Source organism: Cervus elaphus, chromosome 16 (genome assembly GCF_910594005.1).
Source record: "Cervus elaphus chromosome 16, mCerEla1.1, whole genome shotgun sequence".
In the NCBI taxonomy this organism is placed as follows: domain Eukaryota; kingdom Metazoa; phylum Chordata; class Mammalia; order Artiodactyla; family Cervidae; genus Cervus; species Cervus elaphus.
In genome coordinates this window covers 8,714,485-8,733,745 of record NC_057830.1, presented here as the reverse complement: position 1 = coordinate 8,733,745, position 19,261 = coordinate 8,714,485, and the positions used below count along the sequence as shown (strand labels likewise).

General features: G+C 50.3%; 2 protein-coding genes across 5 annotated transcripts in view; one reads left to right on the top strand and one right to left on the bottom strand.

The window, feature by feature from the left end:
* Positions 1–995: 995 nt before the first annotated feature.
* LOC122709876 (basic proline-rich protein-like) lies at positions 996–7,715 on the bottom strand. Its single transcript, XM_043927141.1, has 4 exons — positions 7,045–7,715; positions 4,429–4,593; positions 3,770–3,919; positions 996–1,132 (listed from the first exon to the last, which is right to left on the bottom strand). Exons 1-4 carry the CDS (start codon positions 7,713–7,715, stop codon positions 1,105–1,107), a joined length of 1,014 nt encoding a protein of 337 aa, XP_043783076.1. The 3' UTR covers positions 996–1,104.
* TMEM268 (transmembrane protein 268) overlaps positions 6,266–19,261 on the top strand; it is a 26,661-nt gene continuing 13,665 nt past the window's right edge. For 2 of the 4 annotated variants that reach the window (XM_043870629.1, XM_043870631.1), the window contains exons 1-5: positions 7,216–7,341; positions 10,454–10,640; positions 15,878–15,987; positions 18,173–18,280; positions 19,016–19,165. In XM_043870629.1, the coding sequence (XP_043726564.1) occupies positions 10,532–10,640; positions 15,878–15,987; positions 18,173–18,280; positions 19,016–19,165 (477 nt within the window). In that variant the 5' untranslated portion in view covers positions 7,216–7,341; positions 10,454–10,531. Of the gene's footprint in view, positions 7,105–7,215; positions 7,360–10,453; positions 10,641–15,877; positions 15,988–18,172; positions 18,281–19,015; positions 19,166–19,261 lie in introns of those variants that run through there. The other 2 variants (XM_043870628.1, XM_043870630.1) reach the window with 2 other exon arrangements.

Genomic DNA, 19,261 nt, shown 5'->3' with positions numbered 1-19,261 from the left:
ACTTGGCTGTAAGGAGAGAGAGGAAAGGGGTGCCCAGTGGCTGATGGGGGAGGTGGTTTGAGGAAGGTGATGGCAGGTTTAAATGCTTGTGGGTGACGGGACAGAAGGAGGGAGACTGGAGAAGATGTTCTGGGTGGAGTGAGGTCCCTGAGGGGTCTGGAGGCCAAGAGATTGGCAATCTTGGCTGTCAACCTTGATTGTACCCAGCAAAAATGGTGCCTGCTCCAACCCCTCCCAGGCAGTGGAGCTGGTCTCTCGGAGTTGGGCCAGGAGTAACATTTTAAAAAATTTCCCTTTGGGGACTTACTTGGTGGTCCAGTGGTTAAGACTCCACACTTCTAATGCAGGTGGTGTGGCTTTGATCCCTGGTCAGGGGACTAAGGTCCCGCGTGCCAGCTGGGAGGTGTGACCAAAAATAAATTTCCCTTTGGAGGCGAGACTTGAGAAATTAGCATCTGGTAGGTTCTTCAACCTCAAAGACAGGCAGATACGTTGGTTCTGATGTAGAACGAACCTCAAGACGCACATGCAGAACAGTGTGGTTTGTTCTCGTTGAGCATGAAAAGCGAAACACGTGCCTGTATTTCCAGATGCAGAGCGGATGACTGGTGGTTAATAGCGACTATCTCAGAAGGTCTCGGCTGGGGGAGAGTTACTTTTAGTACACTTACCTACCGGGATGTTCAGCAGTGTCCTTGACCTGCACCCACTGGCTACCAGTAGTACTCCTTCAGTATAATGACCAAAAATACCTCCAGACATTGTCACATGTCCCCTGAGGGCCAAAACCACCCAGCCAACAACCCCTTAACAGCAACAACAGAATTACTGAACGTAGCACACAATTCCTGGGATGTTGTAGGCACTCAACAAGTATTCGCTAATTTTCTAGAATTTGCTTCTTTTCTTATCCTGATCATGCTTGATTATAAGTAATAATAGCTCTTAATGGTACAGATTGGATGGTCTCTGAAGTCTCAATGGCTTAATACAACAAAAGATTTATTTTTATTTTTTATAATGTTTGACACAGGTTCGGGGACCAGGCAGCTGTCCTCCATATGATGACATACTGATTCAGATTACGTCCACTTCGTGGCTCTATCATTTTAGTACATGGTTTCCATGATCCCTGAGAGAAGGGAAGAAAAAGTTAGCAAACAGACACCAGCTCTTCTGTGCTTTGGTCCTGAAATAATAGGTAACAATTGTTTTCAGCTCCTATATGCGCGTCAGTCACAGGAGCCAACGTGACTGCTAGGGAGGCTAAGAAATAAGCCACCTGTGGTTATTTGGTGAGTAAAACTCTCTCTGCTACAACTACTAACAGTAGCTTCCTCCATGCCGGCCAGTGACCATGTGAACTATCAACGAGCAGTAATACTTTGAAGGACCTCTGTTTTCTCTTGAGCAGTAGGCCTGAACAGTGGGTTTAAAATATTGAGTAAACCATGTTGTAAACAAACCTGTCGCCCAGACTTTGTTGTTCCATTTATAGAGCACAGGCTGAGTAGATGCAGCACAATTGTCAAGGGTCCTAGGATTTCTAGAATGGTCAGTGAACAACTGGCTTCAACTTTTAAGTCACCAGCTGCATTAGCCCCTAATAAGAGAGAACCCGTCCTTTGAAGATTTGAAGCCAGGCACTGGCCTCTCTAGCTATGAAAGTCCTAGGTGGCATCTTCTTCCAACAAAAAGCTGTTTTGTCTACACTCAGTATCTGTTGTTTAGTGTAGCCACCTTCACTCATTATCTCACCCATATCTTCTACATAATCGGCTACAGCTTCTACATCAACAATTCATACATCATGGAGATGGCTTCCTTCCTTAAACCACATGAACTGGTCTCCACTAGCTTCAAGGTTTTCTTCTGCAGCTTCCTCCTCTGTCATCCTTCACAGAATGACAGAGTTAAGGCCTTGCTCTGGATTAGGTTTTGGTTTAAGGCTGATCTTCTATCCAGAGCACTCCAACTCTCCAGGGAATTCCCTGGTGGTTTAGTGGTTTGGACTCTGCACTTCCATTGCAGGGGGGACCCGGGTTCCATCCGTGGTCAGGGAACTGAGATCCCGAAAGCAGCATGGTCAAAAAAAAAAAAAAAGGCAGCAGCATTCTCCAATTAGCAGTAAGGCTGCTTTGTTTTCTTATCAATTCGTGTGTTCATTGGAGTAGCACTTTTCATTTTCTTTAAGAACTTTTTCTTTGCATTCACAATTTGATAACTGGTAAAAGAGGCCTACCTTTTGGCCTATCTTGGCTTTCAAACATGTCTTCCTCACTAATCTTAATCTTTCCTAGGTTTTGACTTAAAACAACAGACATGCAACTCCCCCTTTCACGTGACTACTTAAGAGGCCACTGTAGGGTTATTTACCTGCCTAATTTCAATATTGTGTCTTGGGGAAATAGAGAAGTCCAAGGAGAGGGATAGATAGGGAACACCCGTCCAGTGGAACCATCAAGACACATATTTATCAATTTTGCCATCTTATATGGGCCTGGTTCTTAACACCCCAAAACAACAGTAACATCAGAGATGATCACCGTAACAAATAGAATAACACAAAAGTTTGGAATAGTATGAGAATTACCAAAGTGTGACACAGACATGAAGTGAGCAAATGCTATTGGAACAATGGTGCCAATGGACTTGGCTTGACACAGAGTTGCCATAAACCTTCAATTGTGGGGGAAGTAAAGGTACTATCTCTGAAGCTCAGAGGTGAAGCCCAGTAAAATGAGGTATCTTGTGGGCAGATCTTTAGGAGCAGGAGAAGCACATTGTTTATTGAAAGATCTGGTCAGTAATTCAGGGAGAGAATGCTGCCGAATCATGTCAACATCTATCTTCTTTGGCTTTTAAGAAATTTCAAATGACACTGGCTCCTGAGTCAAGTGTGAATTCAAGGCCATGTCTGTGGAGATGGGAATGAATGGGCTTGGAGAGTCGGGACAGACAATTCCTTTTTTTTCTTTTTTGAAAATAACTTACAAAGGGTTGAGTGGCAGCATTTTAGATGACAGCTGTTGAAGATAAGAACAGAAGAGAAACTAGGCTGGTGGTTCTGAGATCACGATTGGGTTGTCTACTATGTCTTACAGGGTTTTTAAAATGATGAAGACGGGACAGTTGAAATTTCTAGTTAAAACCCTGGTCCCCTTCAATTGCCTTTCCCTCCCCTCCCCTTCCCACCCAGATACCAGTTCTCCCTTTTCAGGCCCTGCCCCGCCTCATTCCCTTTGTACCTGTCCGTGCACTTGCCTCTTACCCACAGAGTACAGACAGGTGCCTGACACCTCGGGTGACTGGCAGCCTTCTGACGGAAATTCAAAGTATCTCTTCTGGTTTTGACCCAGTTTCCTGACAGATAGCATATGACTTGTCTAACTCTGCACACTGCCAACAAGGATGGTGGTGTGTCTAGTCCCAAGCTCTCCCATGTGTATCTTGTAGCAGACAACTCACTGAGAGATGTGACTCAGGATCTGAAATCAATGTAGTGGAGCCAGGAGCAATAGAACTTTCTGTGGGACATGCTTGTGGAAATACTTTTTCAGAGAGCTCTAATAAGTGGCCAAGCCCAAGACTTGAACCCAAGTCTGTCTGACGTCAAGCATGAATTGCTATATGATTTAGGTCAGTGTGTTCAGCCCATGGCCGTGTTTCAAAAGTGATGCGTTTCTAAAAGAGAAAGTCAGTGACTCTACAACTGGCAGACCAGTTCCAAAAACGAGATCTAATTTTTGATGTGTGCCTTTTTACTTACTCATCCCATGGCTCTGAGGTGCGCTCCCGTCCTGTCTGCTGCCACATGTGAAAATTCTGCCAGGCTGAGAAGAAGTTCTTTCCTTCTTGCTTCACCAACGTTGCCAGATAGTTGGCAGCTGGCCTTAAGACACGGGCCTGTAACTCTCGCCCACGTGACGGAACAGAATGGGGCAAATGCTGAGTAAGGGTGGCTTTGGCCGGGGTTTGTGGTTATCTGGATTTATCTGTAGTTGAAGCCCTGATGATTTCATTCATAGCCATTCATTCACCAACCAGTTCAGATACGTGTAACCCTACTGGGGGCCAGCTTTTGAACACGGGCAGAAACAGCCCTGTGCCCCGAAGGTTGATTCTCTTTTTGGGAAAGGGGATCTTGAACAAGGACCATAGTGTGTGCTAGGTGTGGCCACAGATTAAGCAAGAGTGACTATGAGAACGCGGGAGCTGGAAAGGGCTCCAAGAAGGGCCCTTTCAGCTGCGGTCTGAGAATGCGTCCGTTAACCAGGCCAGGAGGTGGGGACGAGGTCGGAGGCATCTCTCCCAGAAGGAGAAGGATGGAACCACCGAGAACTGAAAGTGAGACAGCGTGGGTGTAGGAGGAACTGAGAGATGGGTCTGTGTTCTTGGAGCTTAGGGTTTTCAGAGGTTATTAGTTACCTTTCACTGGATTTCATTGGATTTTGGACTTCCCAGGTGGCGCAGTGGTAAAGGATCTGCCTGCCAATGCAGGAGACGCAAGAGTCATGGGTTCGATCCCTGGGTGGGGAAGATCCCCTGGAGGAGGAAGTAGCAACCCACTCCAGTATTCTTGCCTGGAAAATCCTGTGGACAAAGGAGCCTGTCGGGCTACAGTCCATGGGGTTGCAGAGACTTGGACATGACTAAGCACGTACACACTAGATTTCATTCATCTTTCTCCATTCTCCATGGAGCCCCGTTCCCTCACACCGGAGTGCCAGGCCTTGCCACGTGCTGTGGTTTTGGAGATGCAAAAGAATTGCCCAGAAATTCAGTTCACTTTTACTGAGCACTTCCTGCTAAACACCTCATCATTTCACTTAATTCTTAAAACCTCTCTATTTAGCAGATATTCTTTTATAAATGAGGGAACTGGAGCTCAGAGAGGGGAACTGGCCCGTGCAAGTTCACACGCCAGTGAGTGGTGGAGCCTAGTCAGGCAGTTCCAAAGGGCCACGTCTTCTGTGCTTCCCTAGCAAGGGAGATGATGTGTCAACATATAAGTTCAAGCTGGAACAAGGAGCAGTGAGAATGCAGAGTGAAGGGAGCCCGGCAGAAAGGGCAGGAGGACGGTATCTGGCTTCGTGAAGGCAGGCCTTGCTAAGAGGCAGGAGTGAGTGAGATGGTGACCAGGCCACACACAGGTCCAAGGTTCCCTTTCAATATCCTACCAGCAGGTAGGAAAGCTCCAGCATTCCATGACGCTTGCTCTCATGCCCCTACAACTGTGCTTAAAGAATTTAGGCAAAGTCAACATCTTGGATCTTGTATGTCTGGCTCTGTGGTGCCCAGAACCACGCGTGCCACTCCGCACACACCTGATGTCTATCTGTTGATGAATAAACGAACGAACTTCATTTTCAGTAGCCTACTTCCTGGATCCTCACCTGCCTGGTGAACGAGGGCAGCATCCGCTGCTTTATTCCTCAGTCACTGCTCGTGTCCTTAAGGCACTCCTTTGCCTCTGGCAGAGCCCAAAGCCAAGTAGGTCCTGTGATCTGAGAGGCCCCTAGCAATTTGGCAGTTTCTGTTTTCTGACTCAGCAAGTCCACCTGTAGATATGCAGGCTGTGGCATGTACATAGCATGGTGGCTATGACCACGTGAGGAAGGCTGTGAGGAAGGGCGGGAACCCCCGACATGCCCACCGCTGGGAGGGGCAAGGGGAAAATAGCTCTGTTCCTACAAAACAGAGCTTCCCCGGTCACACACATCTACAAAATATGGAAGTGTCTTATGTACCCCCTTAAAAAGAAACCGGACAGAGTCCATCCTAAAGGAGACCAGTCCTGGGTGTTCATTGGAAGGACTGATTTTGAAGCTGAAACTCCAATATTTTGGCCACCTGATGCGAAGAGCTGACTCATCTGAAAAGACCCTGATGCTGGGAAAGATTGAGGGCAGGAGGAGAAGGGGGCGACAGAGGATGAGATGGTTGGATGGCATCACCGACTCAATGGAAATGGGTTTGGGTGGACTCCCGGAGTTGGTGATGGACAGGGAGGCCTGGCGTGCTGCAGTTCATGGGGTTGAGAGAGTCGGACACGACTGAGTGGCTGAACTGAACTGGTGGCTCAGCTGGTAGAGAATCTGCCTGCAACGCAGGAGACCACTTGCAGCACAGGAGACGCTGGTTCAATCCCTGGGTCTGGAAGATTCTCTGGAGAAAGAAATGGCAACCGACTCCAGTATTCTTGTCTGGAGAATTTCAGGGACAGAGGATCTGGTGGGCTACAATATATGGGGTCACAAAGAGCCCGACTGAGTGACTCACACAACCTACAAAATATGGAAGTGTCTTATGTACCCTCTGTGTGTGTGCGGAGCGGCACGCATTGTTCTGGGCACCACTGAGCAAGACATACAAGATCCAAGATGTTTACTTTGCCTAAAAAGAAACCAGACAGAGTGGAGTGTTCTGGAATGAGGTGAATGCCAAGGAACGTGGCTGAAAGAAAAAGCAAGAATAAAACAGGTTCCCGTTTGTATAAATGCACAGTGTACCTCATCCGTCCATAAGCTGTCCACAGAAACCTCAGGGAAGGAGGCACTTTTCACTGCCGACCCCCTGAAAGCCCGGGTGATGGAGGTGGGGGTGGTGGCCACTATCCTGTGTCCCGTACATTTCACACAGATTATCTCCTTAAAGCTTCACACAATCCCATGAAACGGTATAATCTGCTTTTGTTTTTAACAGAAAACTAAGTCACAGAGAGGGAAAACTATCCTCAAGATGATCTAAAAATCGGAGACACTTGGCTGAGAGCCCAGGGAGTCTGATCCCCAAGCCGATGCTCTTAACACAATGCACGTGTAATTTTTCACTAAAAAACAAGTCCCTGAGGAATTTCTGGTCCCCAGTATTGCTTCGTCCACCGGGTCCCATGATTGTTGTCAGACGCGGGCTGGACCTCAGAGGCAAGCCGCTGCCCTCAGGATCCGGGGACTGAGGCTCAGAGCTGGGCGGGAACTCATCGCGCGGCCCGGGATCTGGTCCCCCCACCGCACCTCCCCGAGAGCCCCAGAAGAAACGCACGTGGTCGGCGAGCGCGGAGGCGCTTCCCCGCGTCCCGGGAGGGAGCCGGGCTGATGAAAGGTAGCTCCCAGCTGGGCTCCGACGCGAACCGGCTTCCCTCTGGGCCCGGAGGCGAGCACGGCGGGCGGCTCCTCCCGGTGGGGTGACCGCGCGGGGCCGGCCCGGCCCGGGGGCGGGACTCGGGAGGGCGGCGCGGGCGGCAGGCGGGGCGCGGGCGGCGGTGCCCGGAGGCTGCGGCGCGGTGGGGCGGCGGCGCCCCCGACCTTCCGCGTCCCCGGGGGGCGGTGGTGCGGCCGGGTGAGTGTGCGCGGACCGGTGAGTGTGCGCGGGCCCGGGGTGCGCGCCCCTGTGTCTGCGCGGGCGCGGGCGGCTGCGAGTCCTGATTTCAGCCGCGCGGCTCCCGCGCTGCCGCCTGGGTTCCCCGGTCCTGGCCTGGTGTGGGCGCCGAGGGCCGAGTTTGGGCCCCATTTCTCCCCGTTGTGCGTGGGAGCCGCTCTCCGGCGGCCCTTGTGAGGGGGCGGGGGAGGGGAAGCGGGGCGGGGGGCTGATTTCGGGCGTGGAGGGAGGCCCGGGGCAGCAGACCCTGGATCAAGACTCAGCTGCCTCAGGCCAAGGCCAGAGGTGGCCGAACATCCCCTGCCCGAATGAGCTCCGTTCCCTTGTGGCACCATCCCCCAACCTGGCTCCTTGACCTTGGATGGTTCACTTTCGTTTCTGGGTCTTAATTTTCTCATGTGTAAAATGGAGAGCTTGGAGCCATTGTCTCTGAAGGCTTTTCCACTCCAAAACTTCTGTGACAGACCCTCCATCATGGCCCCTTGTTGGGACTTTCCGGTTTAACAAAACCAAACTTGACTTGTGAAAACTGTAGGATTCCCCCTTCCCCCAACACACACACACACATCTCACACACACACACACACACACACCTCAAACACACACACACACCTCAAACACACATACAGACACACACACACACCTCTCACACACACACACACACACACCTCAAACACACACACAGACACACACATCTCACATACACACACACACACACACACACACATCTCAGGGAGGCGCAGGGGGTCTTCTGGGGATACTGGGCACTCTGCAGAAACGGAGATTTTTGCAGAGGCTTGCTACCCAACTCAGAAAGATGGGTAATTGGAAGGTTTGGTTAAATGGAATCAGCAAGGGGAATTAGGAAGCTGGGGAGTGGATGGCCAGTTAGTTGGAGGAACTTCAGGACTGGGCTCACTCCCTGCCTGTCTCCATCCTGGGGCCTGACCTTCTCTCCCTTGTCCCATTAGGGCTAGTGCAGGGCTGGAGGAGGGTGGCAGCCCAGAACACACTAGTCGGTGATGGGTCAGCACCTGCCCTTGGCTAGTCTTGCCAACACCCCTCCTGCCCTCTGCAGCCTCCAGTTTGGATGAGAGGCTACAGGGTGAGAGCGGAGGCCGCCTCGATTGGCCCCATCCTGCCCTCTGGCTTGTACCTCTCCCCACTGGGCAGTTCCTTCTCTCCCTCCACCTTTTCCAAGCCAGGAGCCTCCTTCCCTGCTCTGAGAAGCCTCCAGAAGAAGTCTTCCCTCAATCCAAGGTGCTGCCGGTTCCCCCTGACTGCCTTCTCTGATCTTTGTCTGTTTCTTGTTTCTCTTTCTCTGAGTTTGTCTTTTCTACCAGATGGTGGTACCTATCAAAGAGGGCCAAACAGGGACTTAAGATTTTATTTCTGGCTTTATAGTCTAGAAAGCACAGGGCCTGGCACTAGAAGATTCTTGGGGAATATCTATGAGTAAAAATAACGATTGATATGTTCCGTTTTGCCCTCTGCTGCTCTCAAGCGATTTAAGTTTGAATTCTTTAAGCCTCACAACAACCTTGTTGCCTCGTTCCCATTTACACGTGAAGAAACTGAGGTGATGCAAGTCCCTTGCTCCAGGTCATACACGTGGGAGGTGGCAGGACTGTGCAGGTTGCTTTTCTCCATTACACTAAATAGCCTGCAGGTTTGTGACTTCTCCTGGTTGGGACTTTGTGGGAGGCTAATTGGGCCAACTGGGGTGATGGGGATTGCCTCCTAAAGATACTGTCTAGTTGTGGGATTCTGCAGCTAATGAACCTTCCACGCTGTGTGCAAGGCTGTCTGGGCAGCTTAAGCTTGTGGATGGTCCCTTCTGCCTGGAGGAGGGACAGGGGGCTCCTGGGCCACACAAACATTTCTGAGACTCCAGTATAGCCTCTCTGGGAAACAGGTTCCTAGCTCGGATGTCCCTGGGTTCCTGGTCTGGAGCATAGATCCAAGGATTCTCTTTGTCCCATAGGCCTAGGACCCCATCGGATGGAGCAGAACCTCGTTTATCGTCAAGTGCAGGGAGACATCCTTGGGCTGTTGTTTTCATGCCTCTTGGGGGTACCAGGGAAGAGGAAGGAAGTAAGGGGTGATATGATTGACTGATATTCAGCAGTGTTTGGGAGTGCCTACTGTGCACCAGGCTTGGGGGAGATGGTCCCTGCCCTCCCACAGCTTGGCAGCTCAGATGCCAACTCGAATGTGTTGCTAGATCACACCTGGGAAACGCAGTCTCCTTCCACCCACTGTTTTTTAAGGTGGTTTAAGAAAGAGGCTCAGCCATAGCTAGACCTGGGTTCCGAGGTTCAGAGATGTGGGAGTGATGGGCTTGGATTCTGGAGCTGGATGGCCTGGTTCATCTGTCCCCTAGCTCCCAGCCACCCCACTTTGGTGGGTCACGTCACATCTTTAACTCGCAGCTCTGTCTCCGAGGAAATGGAAAAAAACCTGTGAGGAATTGGGCCTGATGGTGAGCAGGATACTGGATGCCACACTTGTATTTCTTTGTGTAGCCCCACAGCAGCTATGCCGGGCTGGCCTCTCTGCACCCATTTTGCAGGTGAGGTCAGCAAGGCTTGGGGAGCTAAGCACCTTGACAGTGGATGTCCCAGAGCACGTGAGGGTCAAGTGAAGGTTCACATCTAGGTCCTTTGGTGCTGAAGTCCTTGCTCTTTTCTTTTTATAACATTTTGTTGCCTTGTATAAACAAGGCTCCCTGTGATGAGTAGACCTATCCTGTGCTCAGTCAGGAGGGGAAATCCCAGATGCCTGAGAGTGGGGTCTGGTCAGCTCGTGAGTTCCCTGTGGTTCCTGGATGTGTCTGAGCTGGAGAAGATCCAAGACCAGAGGGAAGTGCTCAGCCCAGGCCTTGGAGGGTTCTGGCTCCTCCTCTTCATTCCCTCTGAGAACGTTCCTTAGCCTGATCAACGAGACCACAGTCCGAGGAAAGACTCTGGGTGCTCGCCTCAGCCTGGTGATGGCTTTGGCCTTGAGAGTCTGAGGAAGCTGGCCAGCCCAGGACCAGGCCTGAAGTTTTTTCTCGTGATGTTGTTTTCTGAAGGCAGGCGAAGCTGAGCTGGCTGCTCCAGGATGAACCGCAGCTCCGAGAAGGGGAAGTAGGAGTCCTGCTGGTGCTGCGATGGCGTGTGAACCGCACATGGACCCCGGCGGGGCGGCTGGCCCCTTGCCCGCCTCCTCCCCTGGCTGGAGCGCCCTGCCTGGCGGAAGCCCTCCTGGCTGGGGGCAAGGTAGGGTCATGACCCTTAATTCCTTCCTCCTCTACCCCCCTGCCCCCTCCCCTAGGATGCTGAGCTGGACTCAGATAGTATGCTTGGGGAGAGGTGAGTGGAAGGGCACAGAAGTGCCTCAGATAAGGGTGGGCATTTTGGGGATGTGTTTCCAGGCATTTCTGTCATTGCTACTTATTCTTCCACTGGATTCCTTAGCTTGCCCTCTGCTAGGATGCTATAGCTTCCTAGCACCTCTCCTCCTTGCCCCTTCCATTGTCTCTTCGTGGCATCTCCGAGGGGTTTTTAAAAATGCACAACCTTCTGTTTCCATTTCTGTGTCAGTGTTTCCCACTGGGCTAAGCATGATTGGTCATTCACCAGCTTGCAAGGCCTGCCTCAATGGCTCCTGCTGCCCCTGCCCCAAGGCCTTTGCACCTGCTGTCCGTTTTGTGTGTTCTGCCCCTCCCCCATCTCCTTTCCTCTGCTTTATTTCCTTTCATCCTTCAGAGCTCAGTTCAGATATCCCTTCCGTGGGGAATCCTCCCCTGATGGCCCAGCCTAAGCCAGACCCTCTGATATACCCCTGCTTCTCCCTGTGGCACTTAGCAGTTTGTAATTAAATTAATTCCCTGTGTAATAATATGTGAAATGTCCAGCTTCCTAAGTAAAATGTAAGCTGCATGAGGGCAGGGGCTCTGCGTTGCTTTGTTCATCCCTGTGTCTGTAGTACCTAGCACACAGCTTGGCCCATAGTCAGTTCAGTTGAGTTGCTCACTCGTGTCCGACTTTTCGCGACCCCATGAACCGCAGCACGCCAGGCCTCCCTGTCCATCACCAACTCCCAGAGTTTACTCAAACTCATGTCCATTGAGTTGGTGATGCCATCCAATCATCTCATCCTCTGTTGTCCCCTTCTCCTCCTGCCCCCAATCCCTCCCAGCATCTTTTCCAGTGAGTCAGCTCTCCGCATCAGGTGGCCAAAGTATTGGAGTTTCAGCTTCAACATCAGTCCCTCCAATGAACACCCAGGACTGATCTCCTTTAGGATGGACTGGTTGGATCTCCTTGCAGTCCAAGGGACTCTCAAGAGTCTTCTCCAACACCACAGTTCAAAAGCATCAATTCCTCTGCGCTCAGCTTTCTTAATAGTCCAACTCTCACATCCATACATGGCTACTGGAAAAACCATAACCTTGACTAGGTGGACCTTTGTTGGCAAAGTAATGTCTCTGCTTTTTAATATGCTGTCTAGGTTGGTCAAAACTCAGTAAGTATTTTGAATGAATGAATTAATGAATGAATGAGTGGCTGGGCATAGGCAAGTGGAGTTGGCATTTTACATTGTGGCTGGTTTCTTAGATGATTTCAAACTTAAAAACAAGGGTTCCTTTTATGTCTTCTGTTATTAGGAAAGCAATTCACACATACACACAGACCAGTAGAATGAAAGAGAATGGAATAATTTGCCTTCAGCTCTTTGAAGACATTGCTCCACTGGTTTTTGGCAAGCCAGTTCTTGCCCCTTTAAGGAAATAGCTTTCTGTATGTGCACACACATACATACACATCCACACAGACACACTTGTACACACACACGTTTTTTGGTAGCTTTTCAGATCCTTTTTCTTAGCCTGAGTGTGAAAACAAGGATTTTTAAGTGGAGGAGTTACAGTTCTCACTTTAAGAAACAGAGGAGCGAGATTATGGCCAAGAATCCAGGAATTCATGGTTTGAAAGGGAAACAAAGACACCATCACCGTGAAAAGTCTTTGCGTTGCTCGGGCAAACGCTGTCCACACAGTGCAGAGAGCCAGGCTGGGGGAGCAGCTCACAGGCTCCAAGCCTGAGGTCCAGATCAGTGTGGGTTTCCCACTGTGCAGTGAAAGGCTGGTCTGAGGCTCCTCTAGCACACCTGCCTGCCTTTTCTGTGCTCCTCTTTCTTTTCACTTCTCCTCTCTCTTACTTTCATTTCCCCTGCTACCACCAGGCAAGCTGGTTCTCCTTTCAGAGGCCCTGTTTCCTTTCCCATAGTAATCGTTTTCCACTTTCTAGGGCTCTTGCGGGAGACCCTGGTTTGATTCCTGGATTGGGAAGAGCCCCTGGAGAAGGGATAGGCTACCCACTCCAGTATTCTTGGGCTTCCCTGGTGGCTCAGACGGTAAAGAATCTGCCTGCAATGCGGGAGACCTGGGTTTGATCCCTGGGTTGGGAAGATCCCCTGGAGGAGGGCATGGCAAGTATTCTTGCCTGGAGAACCCCCCTGGACAGAGGAGCCTGGTGGGCTACAGTCTATGGAGTTGCAAAGTCAGACGCAACTTAGTGACTAAGCGCAGGGCTCTTGGAGGATTAAATGGAATCAGGACTCTGACCCTGAGACTGTGCCTGCTGCATAGGAAGGGCTTAGTCCCCGGAAACTATTCATATTTTATTTTGTTGGTCTATTTTTATTCCAGCCTTTATCTTCTTTTTATCTATTTTCCTTCATTTGCTTATTTTAAAATCTTAATTGTATAATTTTGCCTTTTCATATTTTATTTTTATGAAATCCTTTCTGGAACAAGGTGTGGGAGGATAAAAACCAATACAACTAAACCAGTGTGGCTTTATGGTAACTTAGGCGCTCTGACAAGCTTTAAATGATGACAACCATAGCAGCCAGTTATTCAGCACCCATTTTACACTAAACGCTGTATTTTCACCGTCTTAATTATTTGCAAAATCCTCTGCAGTGGATATCATCATCCTCTAAGGGGATGGCCAGGAATTAAATTGCTTCTTCAGGGTTTTTCTGTTAGTGAGAGGCTCAGTTACAATTTGAACCCCAAACCATCTTGAGTGTGCTTCCCCCACTTCTTTCAGACATGAAACATTTATCTAGTACCGGCTGTATACTTGGCACCGAATCCAGCTCAGGGGATTCAGTGATGTGTAAAACCCATGTGGGAGTCTATTGTTTGGATGGAGACAGTGGACTAATTGAGTAACTCATCTTTAGTGAGCATAAAGGAGAAGGGCAGTGATGGGCAGGTTTATCAGACAGATTTGACCTGACAAGAGTTTAGAGCATCAAGGCAGACTCCCTGGGAAAGGGATTAATGAACTGGAACGCAAATGATGGCTGGAATCTAAGGGAGTGATGCCAGGGGTAGGTGTTCTAGGGAGAGAGAGGGAAGAGCATATGCAAAGGCCCTGGGGTGGGAGAGAACACTGCATGTCCAAGGAACAAAGGAGGCTGGAGCAGCAAGACACAGAATGAGGCTGAGCCTTCAAGCTGGTTTGGCAGGAGGCTAGTTCTTCTAAGGACTGGGGGAGTATGGTAAGGAGGTTGGTTTTCTTCAGAGCACTGGGAAGCTATTGGAAGTTACTTTAAAAAAAAAAAAAATTATTTGTTTATTTAACTTTGGTTGAGCTTGGGTCTTCATTGCAGTGTGCGGGCTTTCGCTAGTTGAGGGAATGGGGGCTACTCTCTAGTTGAGGTGCACGGGCTTCTCATTGCGGTGTCTTTTCTTGTTGCAGAGCATGGGCCCTAGGGCATACATGGGCTTCAGTAGTTGCAGCCCACGGGCTTAGTTGCTCCACGTCATGTAGGATCTTCCCAGACCAGGGATTGAACCTGAGACCCCTGCATTGGCGGGCAGATTCTTACCCACTGGACCACCAGGGAAGGCCTCTATTGAATAGTTTTACTCAGAGGATTCATATCATTTGATTTGTGCCCTGGCTGCTCTGTGAATGCACTGTAAGAGGAAGAGCAGTTGGAGAAGCCAGTTAGGAGACGGGGGACAGGGAGAGGGGAAGGGAGCCTGGGAGAGGGTTGTGGCCAAGATGCCGAGGGGTGCATGGAGCTGGGAGAGATTTTGCTGGCCCCAGTTGGCAGGGCCCAGGGATGGACTGGGTGAGGGGGTGGAGGAGTGATTGAGGGAGTGATTGAGGAGGAATCCCCAGGAAGGTAGAGCTTTAAGACTCCAGTATTGCCCAGAGCTGGGGTCTGTGCCAGTAGATAACATGTTTATGGCTTACCCCCTTCAGTCCTGCTCCTCTTCTGAGCAACAGCTACAGAAAATGTGCTGAAATATTCAGCTCCCAGCCTTGAGTGGCTAAACTCTAGGATCCTAGCATCTCGGGGCTCGGCCAGCCCCAGCTTTGCGCTGCTCACCAGTGGCTCCCGGGGCCTCATAGCTGAGGGAAGAGCTCAGTCCTTTCGGACAGAGTGCACTCAGAAGGGGAGTAGGTGTGGCCTCTTTCTGCTGCCTTTCTCCTGGGCCTGAGGGGATTGCCTCACTCTGGCTCCTGGTCTGGCTTGGATTGCCTCACTCTGGCTCCTGGTCTGGCTTCAGTACAGCGCTGCAGGGCAGGCATGAGAGGTTGTGATAAGCCTGAGCTGGTGAGCTTTTTGAGGTATGACTTTCATGCAATTTATGCTTTTAAAATGATGAGTGCTGATATCCTGGGGAGGGCTTGCCAATAAGTTGGTGGGTTAGTTTTCTGTGGTTATTGTAACAATGACCACTAACAGGGGCTTAGAAAATGCAGTGATCCTCTTACAGCTCGGTAGGTTAGGAGTCTGATACTGGCCTCACTGAGCTCAGATCATGAGGTCAGCAGGGCTGTGTTAGGAAGCTCCAGGAGAGACTCTATTTCCTTTTCTTTCCTAGCGTCTAAAGGCTGCCTCTATCCCTTGGCTCCTGAAGCCTTCTGCCACTTTAAAGCCAGAGGTGTTCCATCTCTTTGTACCTTTCTTCCATAGTCACAGCCCTCCTGGCTCTTCTGCTGCCTCCCTCTTCCACTTTTAAGGATCCTTGTGATTGCAGTGGACCCCTCCCCAGATTATCTGGGCTTCCCTAGTGGCTTAGAAGGTAAAGAATCTGCCTGTAATGCAGGAGCCTGGAGTTTGATCCCTGGGTCAGGATGATTCCCCTGGAGAAGGGAATGGCTATCCACTCTAGTATTCTTGCCTGGAGAATCCCATGGACAGAGGAGCTTGGTAGGCTACAGCCCATGGGGTCGCAAAAACTTGGACATCAATCAGCAACTAACATTTTCCACTTCACCCAGATAACCTAGGAATCTTCCTATTTCTGGCCAGCTGATTAGACCCTTACTTTTACCTTCAGCCTTCATTGGAAGGTTTGAGGATGGCAAGTCCTTCCTTGCCATGTGAATGTTCTCAAGGCCGGAGGAGGTGATGCCATCAAGGTCTGGGTTCACCCCAAGTCCTTATCGCTTAGCCAGATGAAGCGTCTGTCTGCTTTCAGAGCTCCGCAATGGCCAGATCCTCACGGTGCTCCGGATCGACAATACCTGTGCGCCCATCTCATTTGACCTGGGAGCTGCCGAAGAGCAACTGCAGACCTGGGGTATTCAGGTGAGTGCTGACTTTATTGTATCCTTATTACTTTTTCTCCCATCTACCCATCAATCCACCCATCTGTCTGTCTTATCTATTCTATCATTTCATTATTGGCAACTTTTTTTTTTTTTTACTGGTTCATTCATTGTTTTTTTAAAATTCTGTTTATTTTTATTTTTTTTGTCTTATTTTGGGGTATAGTCAATTAACAATGTTGTGATAGTTTCAGGTGAACAGTGAAGGGACTCAGCCATACACAAACATGTATCTATCCCACCCCGCCCCAGACTCCCTGCCCACCCAGGCTGTAGCATAATATTGAGCAGCGTTCCATGTGTGTTACAATAGGTCCTTGTTGGTCATCCGTTTTAAACATAGCAGTGATTCACAGCATTTTTTTTAAGCACCTACCCCATGCTTGAAATGCCAATTCGCTTAATAGATGTGTGTTTGGGGGTGTCCGCCCTGTGCTGGGCACTTAGCTGCTCCGTGATTACTACAGAGGTGACTAGGTCCCCGTGCCTGGGGTCACACACCGGGGTTTCTGTGCAAATGAGAAGACATAGTGCTCAAGGAACACGTGCACTGGCTCTGGCACATAGTAAATGTTCAATAAATTGTGGCTCTTTAAGTTCCCACAGGTGTGGTTCTCACTCTTCTCATATCCTTTAGAGTGATGAGGTCTTGATCATCACTGCCCAGGATGGATTATTTATGGATAAGGAAGCTACAATGCTAATTTTACCCTGAAGACTTGAGAATTTACTCCGTTAGCACAGAATGGTATTATGGTTTAAAACATTTTAGCACCAGTAATGGGAAACGTTCCAAGTTGACAGTGCTCACCCCACCTCAGCAGACAGCTGGTTTTCCTTCCCACGCTTCCTTTCAGCCTTTGTACAAAAGGACATTTTCCTTAAACAGTTGTCTTCAGATGGGGTTTTCTTCACTGGTGAACAGTTTGCATATTGTTCTACCATGCTCCTAAATATCGTCTCTAATGATTAAATTCTGTGTTCTTAAGCAGTCCATTCTCGTAAGACCTTTATGCTCTAGGGCGTTTTGCTTGGGCAGGAAGATGTGAGTTTTCAGTATCTTGGACTGTATTAATAGTTGTTGGTGTAGTTTGATACTGACGCTTGTATATCAGGTGTTCACTTTGGAAGTGGCCCTGGGCTTGTCTAAGCAGATAGTTAGATACACATATCCATCTGAGTGAGAGGACTACTCTGTGCTTAGTCACTCAGTCACGTCTGATTCTTTGCAGCCCCATGGACTGTAACCCACTGGGCTACTCTACTCTGTCCATGGGGACTTTCCAGGCAAAATACTGGGGTGGGTTACCATGCCCTCCTCCAGGGGATCTTCCCAACCCAGACCTGAGATCAAACCCAGGTCTTTGGCGTTGCAGGTAGATTGTATACCATCTGAGCCACCAGGGAAGCCCCAAGTAAGAGAACAGAAACTCCCAAAGATGTCCAGATAATATGTATATATATTATACATATATTAACTGTGTAATATATGGGCTTCCCTTGTGGCTCAGCTGGTAAGAATCCGCCTGCAATGTGGGAGACCTGGGTTCGATCCCTGGGTTGGGAAGATCCCCTGGAGAAGGGAAAGGCTACCCACTCCAGTATTCTGGCCTGGAGTGTTCCATGAACTAAGTCCATGTGGTCGCAAAGAGTCGGACATGACTGAGAGACTTTCACTCACTGTGTAATGCATATGTAAGTGTTATATGTGTTATCTTGTTTAATATGCACATCACCTCTGTAAAGTGTACATTTATCACCCTCATTTCCCAGAGGAGGAAAGTGAGGCTCAGAGAAGTGGGTTTCCTTGTTCCAGGTCACATAGCACATGAGGGGCAGGGCCAAGGTTTGGACCCAGGGCTGGGCAACTCCAGGGCCTGCCCCTTAACCATTAGGCCCTCCTGGGTCTGTGTGAGGTGCTGAGCCTGGGGTGATGGGGGTCCCTCTCTTGGATGTCCCCCTGGCTCTCGAGCTGTCCCGTCCCCCCAGTAGGGCCCATCCTTCTCTGACCCTGTGATGCCACTCGGGGCTCCGTGCGCCAGATGCGCTCACCCCCCTTCCACATGATAGCCACGTGAACTGCACACAGCATGCTTGCTGGTGGGAAGACGAGGGGCGTGGTTCTCTGTGGCCGACGAGTCTCTTTCCCTTGGGTGGCCGAACAGGTCCCAGCTGACCAGTACAGGAGCCTGGCTGAGAGCGCCCTCTTAGAGCCCCAAGTGAGGAGGTACATCATCTACAACTCGAGGCCCATGCGGCTGGCCTTCGCCGTGGTAAGGAGGCCGGGGTCCCTTCAGACTCTGCTGAATTCAGTGCCATGCCCTGCCGCTGGGGGTGCTGGTGACGGGTTTAGGGGCTGGTGGCCGGGCTGCCTGGGAGAGAGCAGTACCCGTGGCCCTGGGTTTGGTGTAGGAGGAGGTTTATGGGGGAGAGTTGTTCCCAGCTCCTCATGTAAGCGGTAGAAGGCAGGTTTACTAAGGGCAGAGGCCGGGGCACTGGGAATCTGCAGACCCACCCCCGAGGCCCCAGTCTTAGTATCTGGTCTTGATATCCAAGACCTTTCTGCTCTCTGGGAGTTGGTTCTTTTATTGACCTTTATAACAGCCACAGGAGGGAGGTATTATTATCCCCATTTTATGGATAAGGAACTGAGGCTCAGAGAGGTGCTATAACATGTTAAGTCCGCCTAGCATTTAAAGGATCAACATGGGCTTCTGACTCAGATTCATCTCACTCCCAAGCCCTGTCCTTTTCTGTTTTATTTAAAGTCAGAGTTAGCAGGAATTTGGAATACCTGTTCTAACCCCTTGCCTCTCCCTCTACTTATGAACAAGGAACAAGGGCTCATTCTCACAGGCCCCCACAGCCCCATTGGTCTCTGCCTGGCACTGTGAGCTCTCTAAATCCGAGGAGGGTGTCTGAAGTGGCCAGAGGGTGCCCCTGGGAGTGGAGCTGCGTCATCCAAGGACAGGCGTCCCTGACCATGCCCTTCCTCTGGCTTCCCACAGGTGTTCTACGTGGTGGTGTGGGCCAACATCTACTCCACCAGCCAGATGTTCGCCCTGGGGGACCACTGGGTGGGAGTGCTGCTCGTGACCCTGGCTGCCATGAGCCTCACCCTGACTCTCGTGCTCATCTTTGAGAGACACCAGAGGAAGGTGAGCCCTCCGCGGACCCCAGCCATGCCCCCTCCAGAGAGGCTGTACCGGCAGGAGAACCCCAAGTCAGACTTTTCTTCCACCTGCTTCAGAGAA

Coding starts and splice junctions, on each gene's coding strand:
- LOC122709876 (XM_043927141.1), bottom strand. CDS start 7,715: ATGGTGCCACAAGGGAACGGAGCTCATTCGGGCAGGGGATGTTCGGCC. Junction 4,594..7,044: donor CCTCCGCGCTCGCCGACCAC/GTGCGTTTCTTC, acceptor CTTTGTCCACAG/GATTTTCCAGGCAAGAATAC. Junction 3,920..4,428: donor CCAATGAAATCCAGTGAAAG/GTAACTAATAAC, acceptor TCCGTCACGTGG/GCGAGAGTTACAGGCCCGTG.